The sequence below is a fragment of the Peromyscus maniculatus genome, chromosome 6 (genome assembly GCF_049852395.1).
Source record: "Peromyscus maniculatus bairdii isolate BWxNUB_F1_BW_parent chromosome 6, HU_Pman_BW_mat_3.1, whole genome shotgun sequence".
Taxonomy (NCBI): Eukaryota; Metazoa; Chordata; class Mammalia; order Rodentia; family Cricetidae; genus Peromyscus; species Peromyscus maniculatus.
Window position 1 is genome coordinate 102,939,893 of NC_134857.1, and position 17,707 is coordinate 102,957,599.

At 42.3% G+C, this 17,707-nt stretch overlaps 1 protein-coding gene across 3 annotated transcripts in view; it reads right to left on the bottom strand.

Annotated features, from left to right (window-relative positions):
* The window catches only part of Synpo2 (synaptopodin 2), a 162,666-nt gene extending 157,856 nt beyond the window's left edge, over positions 1–4,810 (bottom strand). For 2 of the 3 annotated variants that reach the window (XM_076574913.1, XM_006991879.4), the window contains exon 1: positions 4,530–4,789. In XM_076574913.1, the coding sequence (XP_076431028.1) occupies positions 4,530–4,634 (105 nt within the window). In that variant the 5' untranslated portion in view covers positions 4,635–4,789. Of the gene's footprint in view, positions 1–4,529 lie in introns of all 3 variants that reach the window. The other variant, XM_076574914.1, reaches the window with a different exon arrangement.
* Positions 4,811–17,707: the final 12,897 nt, after the last annotated feature.

The following is a 17,707-nucleotide window of genomic DNA, read 5'->3' on the forward strand; positions in this document are numbered from 1 at the left end:
GTCTTAATTACAGGCTTACAGCACAATGGGAGAACCCCGGAGGGCAGAAGTTCACTACTGATGTTTTACATTCTTGCATCTAAGCTGCTAACACCCATTATTCAGGATACACAGACAAGGAACTTACCTTAAGCATTCAGGAGGGTGGAACTTGGCAGGGAATTAGCATAGGGAGGATATCAAGGTCAAGGTCAGCAAGCAAGGCAACAGTTACCCAAAACGGGGGCCAGGGTCCTAGGTCCCCCTTTTATTAAAAAATGAGCTTCTGACTTGGGTTGTGTGGGACATCAGCAGGTCACCTTACCCATCATGGAGATGCCTGCCCAGGCCACACAGGTGCTCTGTCTTAGGTTGGTGAGTGCCCCCCAGGCATTATCCGTCTCTGAATACTCATTATCATACAGGCTCAATCGTGCCAACACCTCTTCTTGATCCAATAGCCCACTTATCTTGACATTAGAAGGGAAAATCTCCAACTGCTAATCATGACCTCCTCACAATGCCAGGAACTCACCCAGCTCTTAGCCTCTCGCTGGTCCTCCTCTTGATTAGACTGAGAAAGAATTGAAGCACTCACAGGACATACCAGGACTTAGTCGGCGCTTAGGGGCCATGGCTGGCCTCAGCTCTCTTCAACAGGGCTTGTGTTTTGCTCATATATCCAAACTCCCCTTGGAATGTTAAGAAATATTGATGCCAGGGCAAACCTCAGACTCACTACCTCAGGGCTGAACACAGGTTATGGGATTATTACTTTTTTTTAAAAGAAAATTTTATGGTGGACCACCTTAATTTATATTTAGTCTGACCATTTATTTTCTCATTACTTTCAAAATGTGAGTTATTTTTCAATTGTAAGATTTGTTTGCAAAACAAAACTTTCTCTCCAAGTCCTTATAGGAAGATTTCTCCAAGTGGTTTGCCAAGAGACTGTCAGGGACATGGCCATGCAGGCACACGTCCCCGAGGAGAGGTTCATAAAGTGAAAACATCAACATCCTTTTTGTGCAGAAATGTGCAAACACACAATGGGACTTTCTGTCTAGATAAACTCACTCCTGGGGTAAATTGAGAATCTGCTTTGCTGCGGATTATCCTGTGAGTGGGTGTTACAAAGGTCTGTTTCAAATTACAGATCACAGACATGTGGAACAGTACTGATTACTTGGACTAAGTTTTTCAGTTGACTTTAAAAAAAACCCAGAATTTTATGTCATTGAGCTTGAATGTCAATGTAAACTCTCGCTAATATTCTTCTTTTGAATCTTTAAAATATTGAGTTTGTATACAGTTCAGTGTACCAGGCAAATGTTAAAAATATTTGTGCCTCTCTCAGAAATAACTAAATTATCACTAGAAAGCTACTTCTTGGGGGCTAAAAAGCAATTAAATTTCTGATCTTAATAATCCTGAACTAAATTTTACTATACTATTTCAGACTGTTATAATTTCTACACAGGATTATTAATAATCTAGACATTTAAGTATTTTATTATTAGCCAAAGGGTAATGTTTTAAATTTTCTATTTTTTAAGAGATGCTTATAGTTTTTAAACTCTAAAATTAATAACTTGTATGGATTTTGCTGAAAGAGGATTTAATGCAGCCTAGGCTGGGCTAGAACTCACTTTGCAGGTGTAGATGACTGGACTGATATTCCAGCCTCTGCCTCCCAAATGTGTCATTTGCATATTCTTTATCTAACTCACTAGCCAGCCTCCTCTGCTGAGCTTTTCAGCTTCTTTGCTTATTCCCTCCTGCTTGGAGCCCACTCAGACATAATGAGGTGACAGTCTACGGGCAACTGACATCCACTTCGCCTTGAACTTGGTGAAAAACCTTTCCTGGGGGTTCACTCCCTGAGTTGCTGGAGTGTCTTAAAAAGCTCTCAGGTGCCGAGCCGTGGTGGTGCATGCCTTTAATCTCAGCATTTGGGAGGCAGAGCCAGGCAGATCTCTGTGAGTTGGAGGCCAGCCTGGTCTACAGAGCGAGATCCAGGACAGGCACCAAAACAACACAGAGAAACCCTGTCTCAAAACAAACAAACAAACAAACCAAGAGCTCTCAGGTAAAGCAAGTATGAGAATATAAAAAAATCAAGTATAATCAACTTGAATCAATGAAAAACATGGAAAGACATAGTCACAGTTATCTGAAGCATACCCCTCATTTAACTCACTTTACAACTCATAACATATAAGGAAAAGGCAGACTGTAGGGCGTGGAGTGCCCACAGAAACACAAATTAAGCAAACATTCAAAACTTCCATAATAGCATTTTAATATTGACTATAAATAAACTAGAATATTATACAGCGTGGAGTGGGGGGCGTGTTGGGGAGTGAACTCAGAACTCCCCACATGCTCTTTTTTTTTTTTCTTTTGGTTTTTCGAGACAGGGTTTCTGTGTTTAGCTTCTTCTATTGACCTACATCTCCAGCCTCTGACCCACGAGAGCTCATTAGAGTGAATGCCTAGGTGCTTTCATAATGATCTTTCAAAAGCCACCAGCATATTGCCTGGATATTTTAGGGAAGATGATTTAGGCAGAGTGCAGGACCAGTGTACTTGACTTTCATACAGCCTGGCAACTGAGAAACCAGTGGAAAATGAGCCACAGGACCCCTCCCCAGAATTTGGCTTCACAGAGTCACCACAAACTGAAGTCAGCTCATAAGAGGACTCCGATGAAACCCACCATCCACTGTGTCCTCCAGGCTTAGCCATGGGAAAGCTTGTGCAGAACGACAGCTGTCAGCCACCTCCCTTCCCACACTTCAGTTAGCAGACGAGGGATTCTAAATTACACACTGTTAGGATTAGTGAATATTTGAGCAACATAGATCTCGTGAAGTATATAGGTCTCATTTCTTCCTCAATTTTCTCCTCCCCTCACCCAGTCAACATCTCCCCTTCCATGGCAACGGAGCCAGGGACAGTGACCAGTGGGGCTCAGGGCAAACTGCAAGTTAGGTCAGAGCCGCAATTAGACTCCAACTCTTAGCTACTGGAGCCAGCCAACCAACTGCCACTGCACAAATCTGCCTTAGTCCCCTGAGCCGTGGGATATGCTGGATCCCGCGTTCGCATGGTGTCTGCTGTTGGTTCCTGACTCCTGAAGAATCCCAGCGGAGCTGCCTTCCAACCCTTTGTCATCCTGCCCTTCCAAACCGAGCCGCGAGAGGAGGACTCAGCCTCCCTAGGCCTTTTCCTCATCCAGAAGAACTCAAAGAGCCGGGGACCTAGGAGGAACTTTCCAGAAATAAACTGCTTTCATCTTCCAGTTCGGGGGCTCACACTCCGTTTCTGCACTTCTCACTAGGTGGCAGAACTCAACCACCGAAGAAAGGGCTTTCTGCTGGATGCCTGCGAGCAGAAATTTTCAAAGAAACTTCTGCCTTCACAGGGAACATTTCGTAAGAGGTAAAAAGACACAGGGAAAGAATAGCTACAAAGGCAGTGACCCGCCTGCTTCATAGGGATCTAGATTCATTTTAAATATAAAAACGCAACAAGGAAGCAGCCTCTTCTGCCTCCGTATACTGTCATAGAATTCTACAGTTCAGTATTAACGTTTGATTAAAAGACTTCACTTTCTTGTCTTCTAACTTTATTTTAGCTGAATGCCAGTTAGAAACTAGAGCTCTCTATTAGATGGTGGGTATTGTGCTAAGCTTGAACTCAATCTAATGTGACAAAGATTTTAAATAGCTATTAGGTGCACCAGAAAGTTAGATGTAATTAGTGCATATGTAAAGTACCTGTGAATACACTAACAGACTCAGCATGTTCTGTTCATATGCTTATGCCTGCACACACACACACACACACACACACACACACACACACACACACGTTATATATATATATATAACCATTAAAAAAGAAGAGGTCATGGGGCATGGGAGGCGTTGGAAGAAGGAAAGGGAATGGAGAGAAATAATGTAATTATATTTTAGTAGACTAAAATTTAAAAACATAATAAAGTAGCTATGAGTCTATTCTGAGCTCTTAGCCAGGTGAGTACAGTTACTGGGATATAGTACTTGGGCTCTTGCATTTCTTTAAATCCTTAAAAGGCTATTCTTTTAAACCGATTCCGGGACAGTTCTTTATATCTTAGCGATTATTGTCCCAAACTGGCCTTTTTTGTGCCCATTGCACACTAATGTCACTCCAGCTGTTTATGAGAGCCCAGTGGTTGTCCATGGGAAGCTAAGGCCTTTCTCCTCTGCTGGGAGTCAGGCAAAGCCATGTGAACAAGAACACAAGAACACATCAAAGTGGAGGAAGGCTGCCGGCTGTCAGACAATTAACCAGCCCTCATCTCCACCTGATACGTATCACATAATGACAGCATGGTATATGGTGTACATCTCTCCACACAATTCTTTTTTAAAAGAGCCACATCCTAGATAAATTCATCAACAGCGCAGACAGCAAGCCAATGACCAGAACGACCATCAACAGGTTGTTTTGGTCCTCTCATTCCAGGCTCTAACAGCCCAGAACACCTCTCTTGGTCCTACCTTTGCGACTTGCAAGGGCTGCTTCTGCTCCTTGCCTCCTTGTAGTCTGAACCCCCAGGGCGCCCCTCCAGTCATGGAAATGCAGATAAAATCTCCAGTGCCCATTTTCTCCTTTCAGCTGGGCAGCATCAAGAGCTTGGGGAAGACAGGCGAGGCTGGGGTGCGGTGGAGGATGCGCCTTAAGCTCGGCTGGTGCAGAGGGTGCAGGATGGTGCAGGGCTGCCCCGCGGCTGGCTTGCAGGGAAAGTGCGCGGAGAAGCGGAGCCTCCCCACCGCCCTCCCAGCACCTGTACCGCCCTCTCTTGCGTCACACCCTTTGCTCAGCCCACTTTGAGGAAAAAAAAAAAAAAAAAAAAAAAAACACCAGAGCTTCACACTAAAAGAAAAATCCCCGTTACGGACACGGACACGATGGGGTGGGGTGAGTGTAGAGAGGGGAGAACAGCATTGTTCTTGCTCTCGCTGATTCGGCGCCAGCACCTGAGTAGAACGGAGATTTAGTGATTCTATAAATAGCAGCCAGCTTGGAGGAGTTTGACTTCCATGAGTAACTGGCTAAAAAAGCATAAACTCTCGGAACTCAATTACTAGAGAGTTAGACTCTCTCCCTCAAAGAAAGGCTTCTTCATCTACCACAGGGATGAATGAGAAAGAAGAGGTAAAGCGAGTTTCACTTCTGTTCTGTCTACTGTTTGCAGAAAGCAACCCTTTAAAGGGGGTAATAAAACACAAGCAGTTTTGAAAATCTTTTCTGAAACTGTACTTTTCTGAACTGACATGCTTAGAGGAGGAAGGAGGTGGGGGAGCGAAGGGGGGCATTCCACTGGAAACTATCTTCTAATAACTTTTTTCTGTTTCAAGGTTTGAGATACTTTAAATGTTTGCTGGTGTTGCTTATTTGTGCATGCACATAGCGTGTTGAGGTCCAATTGATCCCCTATTCCACCCCGCTTCCAATTCTCCCCCGATTCCCACCGCTGCTGTTCCCTCCCAGCTTCGTGTGGTCATTTGTTAAGATGACTGAGTCCTCGTGTGCTGCCGGTATGTGAGTAGGTGAAGGATGCCTTAGTGAGCATCCTCTAATGAAAACTGACTCTCCCTCTCCTGGCAGCCCTCAGCTGCCGGAAGCTCCAAAATGCGTACAGAGACAAACAACACAACGCCAAACATTGGTGAGGTCACGGTGAACATGTGCTGCAATATTTCTGTCAGAGGAGCACTGATTCATCATCACCTGCTGACCCACCGAGGCCTGGGGGCTCTCGAATATGTGTGTCTTCTCTTGGAAGGCGTGCTATCGGAATGCCATCTGAGCAGGTGCAGACTGCGCTCGGCAGCTCTGGTGAGGGGCAGAGTGAGCAGTGAGAGAGGATGCCCTTGGGCCTTCCCTGGGGCATATTCACTCATCTCTCTGACCTCTGTTCGAAGGCTGACAGTGGTATGCAGAGGAACTGCCACTCCTGGCTCTATCACGAGGGTCACAGAGCATGGGGCATGCTCACCAGCAACAGCTGCTTCCGCAGAGAGCTCGGAGCTGCTGCCTTTCTCAATCTTGGAACCTTAGAGCATGCCTTACTGCTGGGCCTGCCGACACCAGGTAAAGATTGTAAACTGCTGGACTTACGCAGCAAGATCGTCTCACAGTTCTGGAGGCGTGATGGTTTGTATGTCTCGTGTTTTGGAGGTGTGGGCCTTGAAGGGCATGCCCTGGCTCTGGTCGAAGCTTTCTGCTTCCTATCTGCTTCAAGATGAGAGGCGCCCAAGCCATACTCTCCTGCTGCCGTGATGGTCTGTATCCACAAACCCTCAGCCAGAATTAGTCCTTCCAACCTTGGGTGGCTTCTGTCAAGTACATTGCCACAGCAAGGCAAAAGTAACTGGTGCCGGAGGGTCCTGGGATCAGGGTGCCAGTAGAGACAGTTCCGAGTGTCCCCCTTGGCTTGTAGACGGCTCTCCAGTATTTCCACAGTGTGGCTTGGTTATTTTTCTTATCGATACGACCAACATACTTGACAATAATGAATTCAAGGAAGGAGAGTTTCATTCTGTATTACAGCTTGAGAAGGGCTATCCCCATCACAGTGGGGAAGGCAGAGCGATAGAATCAGGGGGCAGCTGGTCACACTGTGTTCCCACTCAGGGAGCAGGTAAGTAGAGAGGTCAGGTTATTAAACCTCGAGGCCTGCCCCCACCGACCCACTCCCTCCAGATCCAGCAGCTGGGAGCCAAGGATATGAAAGAGGGACAGGTTACATTCAAACCACAACGTGCTCCTTGTAGGCTTTGTCCTAACCTCCTCTTGTGATGAGATCAGTCATTTTGAATAGGGTCCACCCTAATTATGTCACGTCAATGAATTACATTTTAAAGATCTGCCTCTGAATATAATCACATTCTGCAGCATGGGTATGGGGGGGTGGATAGGGTTTCTACATAAAAATTCAGGGAGCTTTAATTCAAGCATAAGAGTGATGGATACAGATGCTGGGAAGATGGCTCCCAAGTCAGGATCACTTGCTGCTCTGGCAGAGGACCCAAATTCAGTTCCCAGCACCTGATCAGGTGGCTCACAACTGCCTGAGTCCATTTCCACTCTGTCTCCACAGGCACCTTCACATACATACTGTATACACAGACACAGACACACACACACACACACACACACACACACACACACACACTCTAAATAAATCTTTTAAAACAAGTGATACACACAGATAACTTAGTTGAAAGTTCATTTCTTTGCAGTACATGAAAATACATAAAATGTTCCTTGAACATTTTTAGACTGTGATAATTGTGTTTATTATTCAGATTCCCCCTTTCTTGCTAATCTAAGCAAGTGGTCGCACTCCTGCTCTTTCCCTACCTCGGGGACCATTTGCTGAGATGGAACAGAAGATGTCAATCACCGTATTAGTTTTGAAAGCCTAAACCTCCCTGAACCTAGTATGCACAGTGTGCCAGACAGAGAGGAACAGCAGAGAACGCCATTGAGATTGATGATGAGGGACTGCCCCTTGAGACTGGCCCCTGGGCCCCTCAGGAAGCACTGTCCACTGTGCTGGTGACATGGAGGTAAGAGTCAGGCCCCAGAGAGAAACAGCTGCTGGGTCATAGGGAGGATACCGGACTCCATCCCCAGCCACATGGACGTCATTGCAGCTGAATCTAGATAAATGGCAGCTAACCAATACCATGGCTGTGTTAGTGACTTCAGGGAGAGCAAGTGACAGGCAACCTAGTACTCTGTAGACCCCCAGGAGCTTTGCAAACCTTGGTGTCTCTGTCTGTCTGGGATGCTATAGAAGAATAAAATAGACTGGGTGATTTTTAACTCAAACATTTATTTTCCAAAGTTCTGGAAACTTGGAAATCCAAGATCAAAGTGCCATCAGATTCAGTGTGTGATAATGACTCTCTTCACAGCTTGGAGGAGTCCAACTCCTCCATAGATTTGCACATGAGGAATCGAAGAAATCAAATTCCACCATAGATTTTCACATGGGGAACTGAAAAAATCAAATTCCTCTATACATTTTCACACGGGGAATTGAAGGAATCAGATTCCTTCATAGGTTTTCACATGGGGAGTTGAAGGAATCAAATTCCTCTATACATTTTCACATGGAGAATTGAAGTTCATCTCTGCTGTGTCTGTCTTCCACAAGGGCACTACTCTCATTCATGAGGGCTCCCTCCTCAGGATCTAATTATCTTTCCAAGTCCCTAGCACTAAGAACCATCACGGCACATGAATTTGAAGGAGGCACAAGCATTCACTCCATAACATCTGGGCCCCACCTATATTTGAGTTATCCCCCCACCCACCCAGTGGGATGGAGGAGGAGAGTTGGAGATTTAAATGCTAAAGCAAAACTGTTGAGGTGCTAAAAAAAGATACGATGTTCATAGTTTGTCCACTCATTCAAAGCATTCTTTGAAGAAATGACTATCAGATATGTGTTCGATGATGTGTCAGTGAGGCACACAGAAAAGATTCCCACTCTCTTAGGGAGAAATCTTACTGGAAAAACCTGAAAAATCAGTGAAATCATTCTGAGAGAAGTGAGAGCTAACCAGGAAATAAAGCAGGGTGACGCAGGGTTATGTGATTGGAGGGATAGGACTAAGACACCAGAACATCAGATAAAGGCTCCGTGGGCTGAGGTGAATGACAAGAAGAGGATGATTTGTGAAGCAGTAGGCGTGGGGGGAGGCAGGGTCTGTGCATGGTTAGGTGGAGCCTGTTGCAACCGAAGCACTGTAGCTCAAACCTGCTGGAATAACTCAGCACGAAGTTGATCAAGATGAAGTTCACGGACCTTACTTCCAGAATACCCCTGAGACATAGGAAAGAAGACCAGTATGTGTTTGCATGTTTGTATACCCTTGTGAAATTCCCAAAGTAAAAACACTTAAATGGATCTGGTTGTAGCTAACTCTAATTTCTCAGCTAATGTGGTACCGAAGCAGCAGGAATATTATTGGAATTTAACGAAGAGGAAGATGCTGGGGATTTCTTTACTCTCTTCACGTGTCTGGTAATCACATACATGTAAAGTTATTGCCAGCTGTCCAGGGAAGGAACAACGATGGCTTCCAGGCACAATCTTCCCGTGCCCTGTGCCAACTCACTTGATGTGGAAATACTATGAGGAAAGGCAGAGGTAAGTGTGCATCAGCCCAGCTGTGGCAAGGAGAAATGGACACTGGTACATGAAGTAACAGAAGATGGTCTGTGGATTTCCAAACAAAAACTATCATGGAAAGACTTATTTTTTAACAAGGGCTCATCAAATACAAAGTTCTTATGACTTTATGGACACAAGCCTGCAGGCAGGCCATAATGCTTGCTTCTGCACAGGGATTCACATTTTGTGTGCGAGTAATTATCTGTAATGAATAGCTGATTCTAGTTAATCATGCTGAAAGTTAATGGAACTTATTACAAAACTAAGGGATGAGGAGTTATACAAATTCTCTGATAGGCAGACAGAGAAAGATGCCAAGAGCAAGAAATAAAGATGGTGATTTTCCAAGATGGCTGACTTCTTCCTCACCCTCCTGACCTGAGACAAAAGCCTGGAAGCTTAAAATAAAGGCTTGGCCGGCCTTTTTTCTCCACCCAGAAGTCCCACCCTCCTTCCATCCCACCCCATCCCCAGAAGATGACAGACTGACTCCACAAGTTCAAGGCAGGATCCGAACTGGCTAATACCAAAGTTTGGGGCCTATCAGCCACCCTATCTTTGTTCAAACTGACTAACCTCAAAGATGCTCCTCAAAGACCCTTAAAAGTCCCAGTCTTAGAGGAGAGACTGGATTTTAGGGTTCCCTAGTCTCCCCTTCTACTTTCTAAACAGTCTTTCTCTCTGTGTGCCTGCTGTATTTGTCTGTTCCTTGTGAAAACGTGTGGAGGGTGCAGCCACCTACAGGTGGTGAAGAGAGACCTCATCGTGCACAGACCCTTGCCTTTCCTCACTGCTGATTCTACCTGAGATTGTCCCTGTCGCTACCTGTTGGGCCCCAGAGTTCTTCCTGCCTTTTAACCTGATCAAGACCCATAGGCAATAACAAAATTATAATTGTATAAAAAGAGTATGTCATCCAACAAAGGTCATAAAGGGAAAATGTGTTAAATGGGTAATATACATCCATTTCTTTGCCTGGATTTTGTATATTTTTGTAGTATGATGTATATTTGCAATATTTATCATCTTTTAAAAACTCATAATTTGGTGTTTTCTCCTTGGAAACATTCCCTTCCATCCCTAAATTCGTAATTTGTATACTTCTGTTTAATGCTTTGGGTCTCTAACACCGAGAAATAAACCACTGCCACCAAGAACTGCACCAAGCCACCCACGAAACTTTAGCTTTGTTACAGAAAGAGCCACAGTTAAGTCAAAACTAAAGAGTTTGTTTTAGAATGCGTCAGATGAAATTATATCATATAGTATCCCGTTCACTGTCTTGGGCACTGCAGGGGACAATGAAGTAGGAGGAAATGCCCACAAACTCCAAGTGAGAACTGTGAAATAAGCCTTGTGGAAAGGGGCCAGCTATCCGTTCCTGCCTTGGGAAACTGTAAGGAACTTTTAAATACTGGCGGCTCAGTCAATGGCCCCTTTATTATTATATTAGACCAATGTTGACTTTAATTTTAGACTTCAAGCTTCACTGGCTAGCAACTAAAGAGAAACATAATTCTTATCTGGGACAATTTTCTCTTTCCAGTCCTGAAGGGCTTTTAAGAATTTTAAGTTCCACTGCTAAAGCCGATCTGGACGTGGGAGATTCTCTTTCCTGCCTTTCACACAGATAAGAATCCCTTGGACTCTCAGGATAGCCGGTAGTGCTGGGTCCAGGGTTTGAGTATCTTCATCAAGAGAGTGCGTTGGTAAACCAATGTGGAATGAAATCACACATAATCAACTGAACTGAGTAGAAACACTCAGTTTTTAAAAACAAACAAACAAACAAACAAACAGATATACATTACCATATTAGAACAAGGTTAATGTCTAGATTTCAGTTTTTACTGCCAGCAGCTAAAGAGAAAAATCATTTTTATCTCTTTGATAATTTTCTCTTTCCAGTCCTGAAGGGCTTTTAAGAACTAAGCCTCTTTGAGAGTCATTGCTAAAGCCTCCAGGGACAGGGTTTAGAGAGAGGGAAGCAGCCAGCCCAAACATGTCCTCTGAAGTCACAGTGGAGCCAGGGAGAAAGCAAGCCAGACGCTAGAGCCCTGTGGCTACATCAACAGTGCAGAAAGTTCACGGAGGTCAGTTAGGGCATTTCCCTGGCAACACATTCAGGGGATTTTCCTGTATTTTGTTTTCCAGAATTTGACTAGGTCTGGCTTTAAGTATCCAGAAGGATAGTGTTTCTTTTCATCTTTCTTTCTAACTTGGGTAACTACAGCAGCATTTAAGAGCGCTGAGCCCCAGACAAAAAGTATCTGTCATTCAAAGTGTAACTTCAGGAGCTCCTGTCATTCTGGAGCTAGACTCCTGGTTGCAATGTTTTTAGTCCTTTGGTGTGATGGTACTAGTCATGACGAGGGTTACTGGGGACAGCGTATGCTGATATGAAAATATCCTTCTCTGTAGTAATTTAAATATCTTTTTAAAACCCTGCCATTTTTAACTAAAAGGTAGATTTATTTTCAAAACATCGGAGTGCTATTTGAATAAATCATCTGTCTTGTTATCTGTAGATGTGTTGTTTATATTTACTGTTGACACAAGCCTGTAATCCCAACACTCAGGAGACAGAGGCAACAAGATTGCAAGTCCAAAACCCAGCCTGGGCTACTTCCAGAGACTCTCTTTCAAAAGCCAGACAGGAAGGGAAGAAGCAGATAGATGGAAACATTTTCTTGAAAGGCATACATTAATATGTATACAATTTTGTGTAAGTTGATAAACAATGAAGTATGATGTTAGCATCACAGGAAAAATGTTAATTAGATGTGAAATGTTTCAAATACAATCATCTGATTTCCAGTTTAGGCCTACATTTCTAAAAATCCAGCCATCATTAAACTTAGGTAAACAATGTGAAAAGTTTTAGCATCTAGACCAAGTATATTCTATTTTTGGAGACATATGACATTTTAACAAATGTATATAATTCAAAATTTTAAATCCATCAGTCACTGAAGAGAAATTTCAACTAAATTACATTTCCTCTTATTCCAACATTTTTCCATGAAGTAAGTGAATTGGCTTTTTGTTTTTGTTTTGATTTGTTTTGCTGTCACGGGGAAGGAAGGAGTAGATGATGTCACTGTAACTTTTTCCCACTGAAACATGCACTTCTCTTAAAAGTCAAACATGGCAGAGCCTGCCTTTAACATAGAAGGCAATTTTCAGTCTAAAAAATCAAGATCAGATAATGGTCATAAAAACTGATTTCACTTCATCCCCGCCCCCCTCAATCCATTGTATCCTGCTTTATTAATAAACAAAACCCAGATGTTAGGACAATGTGAAACACTTTGTTTCATGCTCATCAAGACAGAGCATGTTGTCTAGTTAATACAGCCATTTGTTTGAAATACAAACCCTTTGGTTTCTTTACAGAACTGGTGTGCTTAAGGAACCCTCAGGCTATTAACCATTAAAGAATATCAGTTGCTTTCAGGAGGCAAGTAAATAGCTAATAGATATCTCCCAGTTCAATGGATGCTCAAAACCACAAAATAACATGCTTTCATAGTTCCAAAACATTAAAAGACAATTAAGAGTTAAAGCATGATAAGATACTTTCATCACAGAATTAATGGAATGGCAACTATATACATTAACATTCAGGAAATAAAATGAGTTCAGCATTGCATTTGAGTAACAATGTTCCTCATTAAAGATTAGTAGAACACATTGTTAATAGGATGTTTTGATGTGGAAGCATATAAACAGCCACTGTATTGACAGGCAAGGCAGATAAACACTGACATAATGTAAGGACAAGTAATCTCAACAATGCTGGGCTGGAAAATTCTTCCCCTTGCTTCATGAACTATTTAATTATTGTTGTTGTCTCTCCCCCCTTTGTTCCTCAATGAACAGCTAGGGAATAGTGATTATTGTGTGTGGAATATTCCTTTACATTGTATAAATATATGTCACTGTGATTGGTTTAATAAAGAAGCTGACTGACTTATAGCTAGGCAGTATAAGGCTAGGTGGGGGAACCAGACTAAGAGAATGCTGGGAAGAAGAAGCAGGAGGATTCTCAGGAGTTTCCAGTCAGACTTGGAAAAAGCAAGATGAAAAGTACACAGAGGTAAAAAAAAACCTCACAGGAGTGCATAGAGTAATAGAGATGGGTTAATTTAAGTTGTAAGAGCTAGTTAAAAACAAGTCTAAGCTATTGGCCAAGCATTTATAATTAATGATATGTCACTGTGTGGTTATTTGGGAGCCGGTGGTCCCAACCAAAAAAAAAAACTCCGCCTATAATTGTGTTACAGGGTCTCCTTGCATCTGATTGAAACGTCACTGAAACTAGGAGACAGGTCAGTCAGAAAAGTTCTTGCTATGCAAGCATGAAGACCTGAGTTTGATCCCTAGCACACATGTAAAAAAACAGGTGTGGTAGCACACTTCAGTAATCCCAGCTCTTGGGAGACAAAGACAGGAGGATTCCTTGTTGGCCAGTTGCACTAGCCAATTTGGTGAGCTCCTGGGTCAGTAAGAGACCCTGCCTCAAAAAATAAGGTGCAGAACCACCAAGAAATAAGGATATAGCTGTCAATTTTTAGCCTCTACACAAACACAAACACATATGCACATTTACACATGCACTTAAGTAAATAAATAAATGAAACTAGATAGAAGGCAGTCTTATTGTTGAATATAAAATCACCCAATGTATTCAACATAAACTAAACTTTTTGTATAGAAGCCAAAAGAACACATAACAGGAAATGTAGAAAAGAGATAGGGAAAGGTGAATGAACAATTTCCTTGAATAAATATGTAATAAGTGGAATGATTTGCTTCACTTCACAGACCTGATTAATTTGCCTTATCTATTCTCTTTCTCTTATAATCCTTGTAATAAATGACACAGGGCTGAAGAGCTGGCTTAGCAGTTAAAAGCAGAGTCCCTGGGATCAATTCCTAGCACCCATGTGGTGGCTAATAATCATGTATGACTCCAGTTCCAAGGGATCCAATGTCCTCTGGGCTCTTCAGGAAGCTGTACTTATATGAACATACCCTACACACTACACACACACACTTAAAATAAAACTAAGAGGCTAGAGAGATGGCTCAGTAAGAGCACTTGATGCTCTTCCAGAGAACCTGAGTTCAGTTCCCAGCACTCACAATAGATGGCTCACAGTCATCTGTAACTCCATGCTCCAGGGTATTATTAGACACCTATGGCCTCTATCAGCACTTGTACTCACATGCCTATACACAAGAACGTGAGTTAAAAATTTAATATGAAAAAGTTAAATCATTTTTTAATTCCACACACATGAAAAACTGACTCATCCTCAGTCTCCCGCACTTGTCCAACCCTAGCCACGTTCATTCTCTGCCCACTCACAAGTATGTCAAGCACATACTACAAATGCTACTCATACCTTCTCCTTTCTATGTGTTTTTGCTATAGCTCCACACATTATTTTACATATTTAAAAATGTTTATTTTATTTGTTTTTACCTGCCTGTATGTGTGTGCAACATGTACAAGCTTGATGCCTGTGGATGTCAGAAGAGGGTGTCAGATCCCCTGGATCTGAGAGCCCCAGGTGGATTCTAACAACTGAACCCAGGTCCTCTGCAAGGGCAGCAAGTGCTCTGTACTGCAAAGGCATCTCTCCAGACCCTTCTTTCCCATCTTTAAAATGTATCTCTCAGTCTTATCAGAGAACCAACTTTTGTTATTTTGGTTGATTCTTTATATTGTTCCTTTAATCAAAAGAAAAAGAGCAAAGACCCAACTTAATAAAATTAAAGATGAAAAAAGGAGACATTACAACAGACATTAAGGAAATTCAGAGAATCATTAGGACCTGCTTTACAAATCTATACTCCACCAAACTGAAAAATCCTTTTTTCTTTAAATGCATGAATTTCTAGATATATGACTTACCAAAATTAAATCAAGATGAATTAAATAATTTAAACATTTCCACAACGACTAATGAAACAGAAACAGTAATTTTAAAAAAAGCATAAGACCAGATGTGTAAAGTATAGAATTCTACCAGAACTTCCAAGATAACTAACACAAATACTCCTCAAATAATTTTATAAAATGGAAAAGGAAGAAATACTTCCTAATTCTTTCTATGAAGCCAGAATTACCCTCACACCAAAACTAGGAAAAATCCAACCAATAACTTTAGGACACTGAAAAAAGAAGTTCAAGAAGATACCTGAAGATGAAAAGACCTCCCATATTCATGAATTGGTAGGATTAATATTGTGAAAATGGCCTTCCTACCAAAAACAATCTACACATTCAGTGCAATCACCATGAAAATTCCTGTTCAATTCTTAATAGAACTTGAAAATATAATCTTAAATTTCATTTGGAAACATAAAAAAATCCAGCATAGACAAAAACAATCCCAAACAATGAAAGAACTGATAGAGATATCACCATCCCTGATTTTATTTTAACTTATTTAATTTTGTTTCATGTGCATTGGTGTTTTGCCTGCATGGTGTGAGGATGTTGGATCCCTTAGAACTGGAGTTCTTGGAATTGAACTCAGGTCCTCTGGAAGAGCACCAGTGCTCTTAACGGTTGAATTTCTCCAGCCCCAAACATCCCTGATTATAAATTACACTATAGAAACTTGTTAGTGAAACAGCATGGTATTGACATAAAGACAGAGACATTGACCAATGGGATAGAACTGAACACCCAGATACAAGTTCACATGCCTACAACCACCTGATGTTTCACAGAGGCCAAAAGTACACATTGAGAAAAGACAGCATCTTCAACAAATGCTGTTGGTCAAACCGGACAGCTACATGTGAAAGAATGGAACCAGACCCTTATATGTTGGCATGCATGAAATTCAACTCCAGATGGATCATTCTGGTGATAGTGAAACTTACATAATGGGAAACTACTTTAGCAGCTGTATATCAGACAGAGAGTTATTATCTACAATATACCAAGAACTCAACCCTGCCATGTGGTGGTGGCACACACTTTTAATCCCATGAAATCCAGACTGACCTGGAGTGGTCGCTCATTTTCCCTTTCTCCTTCATTTCCTGTGTACCAATTCTTTTAAGACTATGCAGTGGAACTCAGGAGGCAGAGGCAGAGGCAGGCAGGTCTCTGAGTTCAAGGCCAGCCTGATCTACGAAGAGTTCCAGGATAGCCAGGGCTACACAGAGATGCCTGTCTTGAAACAAACAAAACAAATAAGCAAACAAACAAGACTACCCTACGGAATAAAGGTGTGAGATTGGACCCCAGTCAATGGGGAAAAGACACAGGTACCACCTGAGTTAGATAAAAAACCAAAAGCCCTTCCTGTGACTGTGTGCTCGCTAGAACAGCACACCCTCCTGATCACGAGTCAGGTTGGCCTTGTTCAGACACTTCCGTTAGAGTGGTGGTTTCTTCCCTTGAGACTTCAAACTTATTTCTAACTGTGTCAAGCAAACACGTGGCAGAAGTAACCTAAGAGAGGAAGGATCTGTTTGGATGCATGGCTCCAGAGGTGTCGATCTATCATGTCAGTGGGTATGGCAGAGAAGAAGCATGAATTTCATGGTAGCCAGGAAGTAGAGAAAAGGAGAAATGCAGGAAGAGCCCAGAGCAAGATACAGGCCTGAAGACAGACACCCCACCCCCAGTGAACTACTGCTTCCAACTAGGCTCCTGTTTCTACCTATCACCACCTCCCAATAATGCCACCATATTTTAAATTCAACAGAGCTCGTGATCTAATCATATCCTGAAATCCCCTCCAGACACCCCCGAGAAATGTGCTTCATTAATTTTCTAGGTGTTTCTCAATCCAATCAAATGGATGACAAGATAAACCTTCACAGTCACGTCTGGACTAAACTAAGGACCTCCAAGACCTTTGTATTAATGTAAGCATCATACATAGATAATTTCTGAATCTTTTGGTTTTTACATATCTTAGCATATTAATAATTTATAATATTTACTCATCTGTTTTTTAAGAATATTACCCCTAGTTTCCTTGAAAATATGACTATTCAAATAGGATTTTGAGGCACAATAACTTTACAGTTGTAACTGTTTACTTTGAGTTGTAAGGCCTTTGAAAAAGGAGTCAAAACTGAAGTGCCCTGAGGGTGGTCACTGACATCACCTCCCCATTGTTCTGTAACCTCAGCTGCTGTATCTTCAGACTTCTGTAGAGAAAGTGATTATAAAACAAAGATAGATATAAAAAGTCTAGGGAGACTCCCAATAAGCCAGCAAAAAAAGAACAAAGCCAGACTATCAGTGTCTAGGCCATGTCAGGTAAAAAGAAAAAGAACAGCCTGAACCAAACATCAGGGGTTATTAAAATGTGTGATGTCCCTAGTCTGATTATGTTTCACCAGGGCTTTGTCTCAGAATAGGTAAGAGTAACGCTTACTTTATTTTTAGAGCAGCAAAGTGATGGGGGCTGAGGAAAGGATATTGTCTCTTTCATAGCCCAAGTT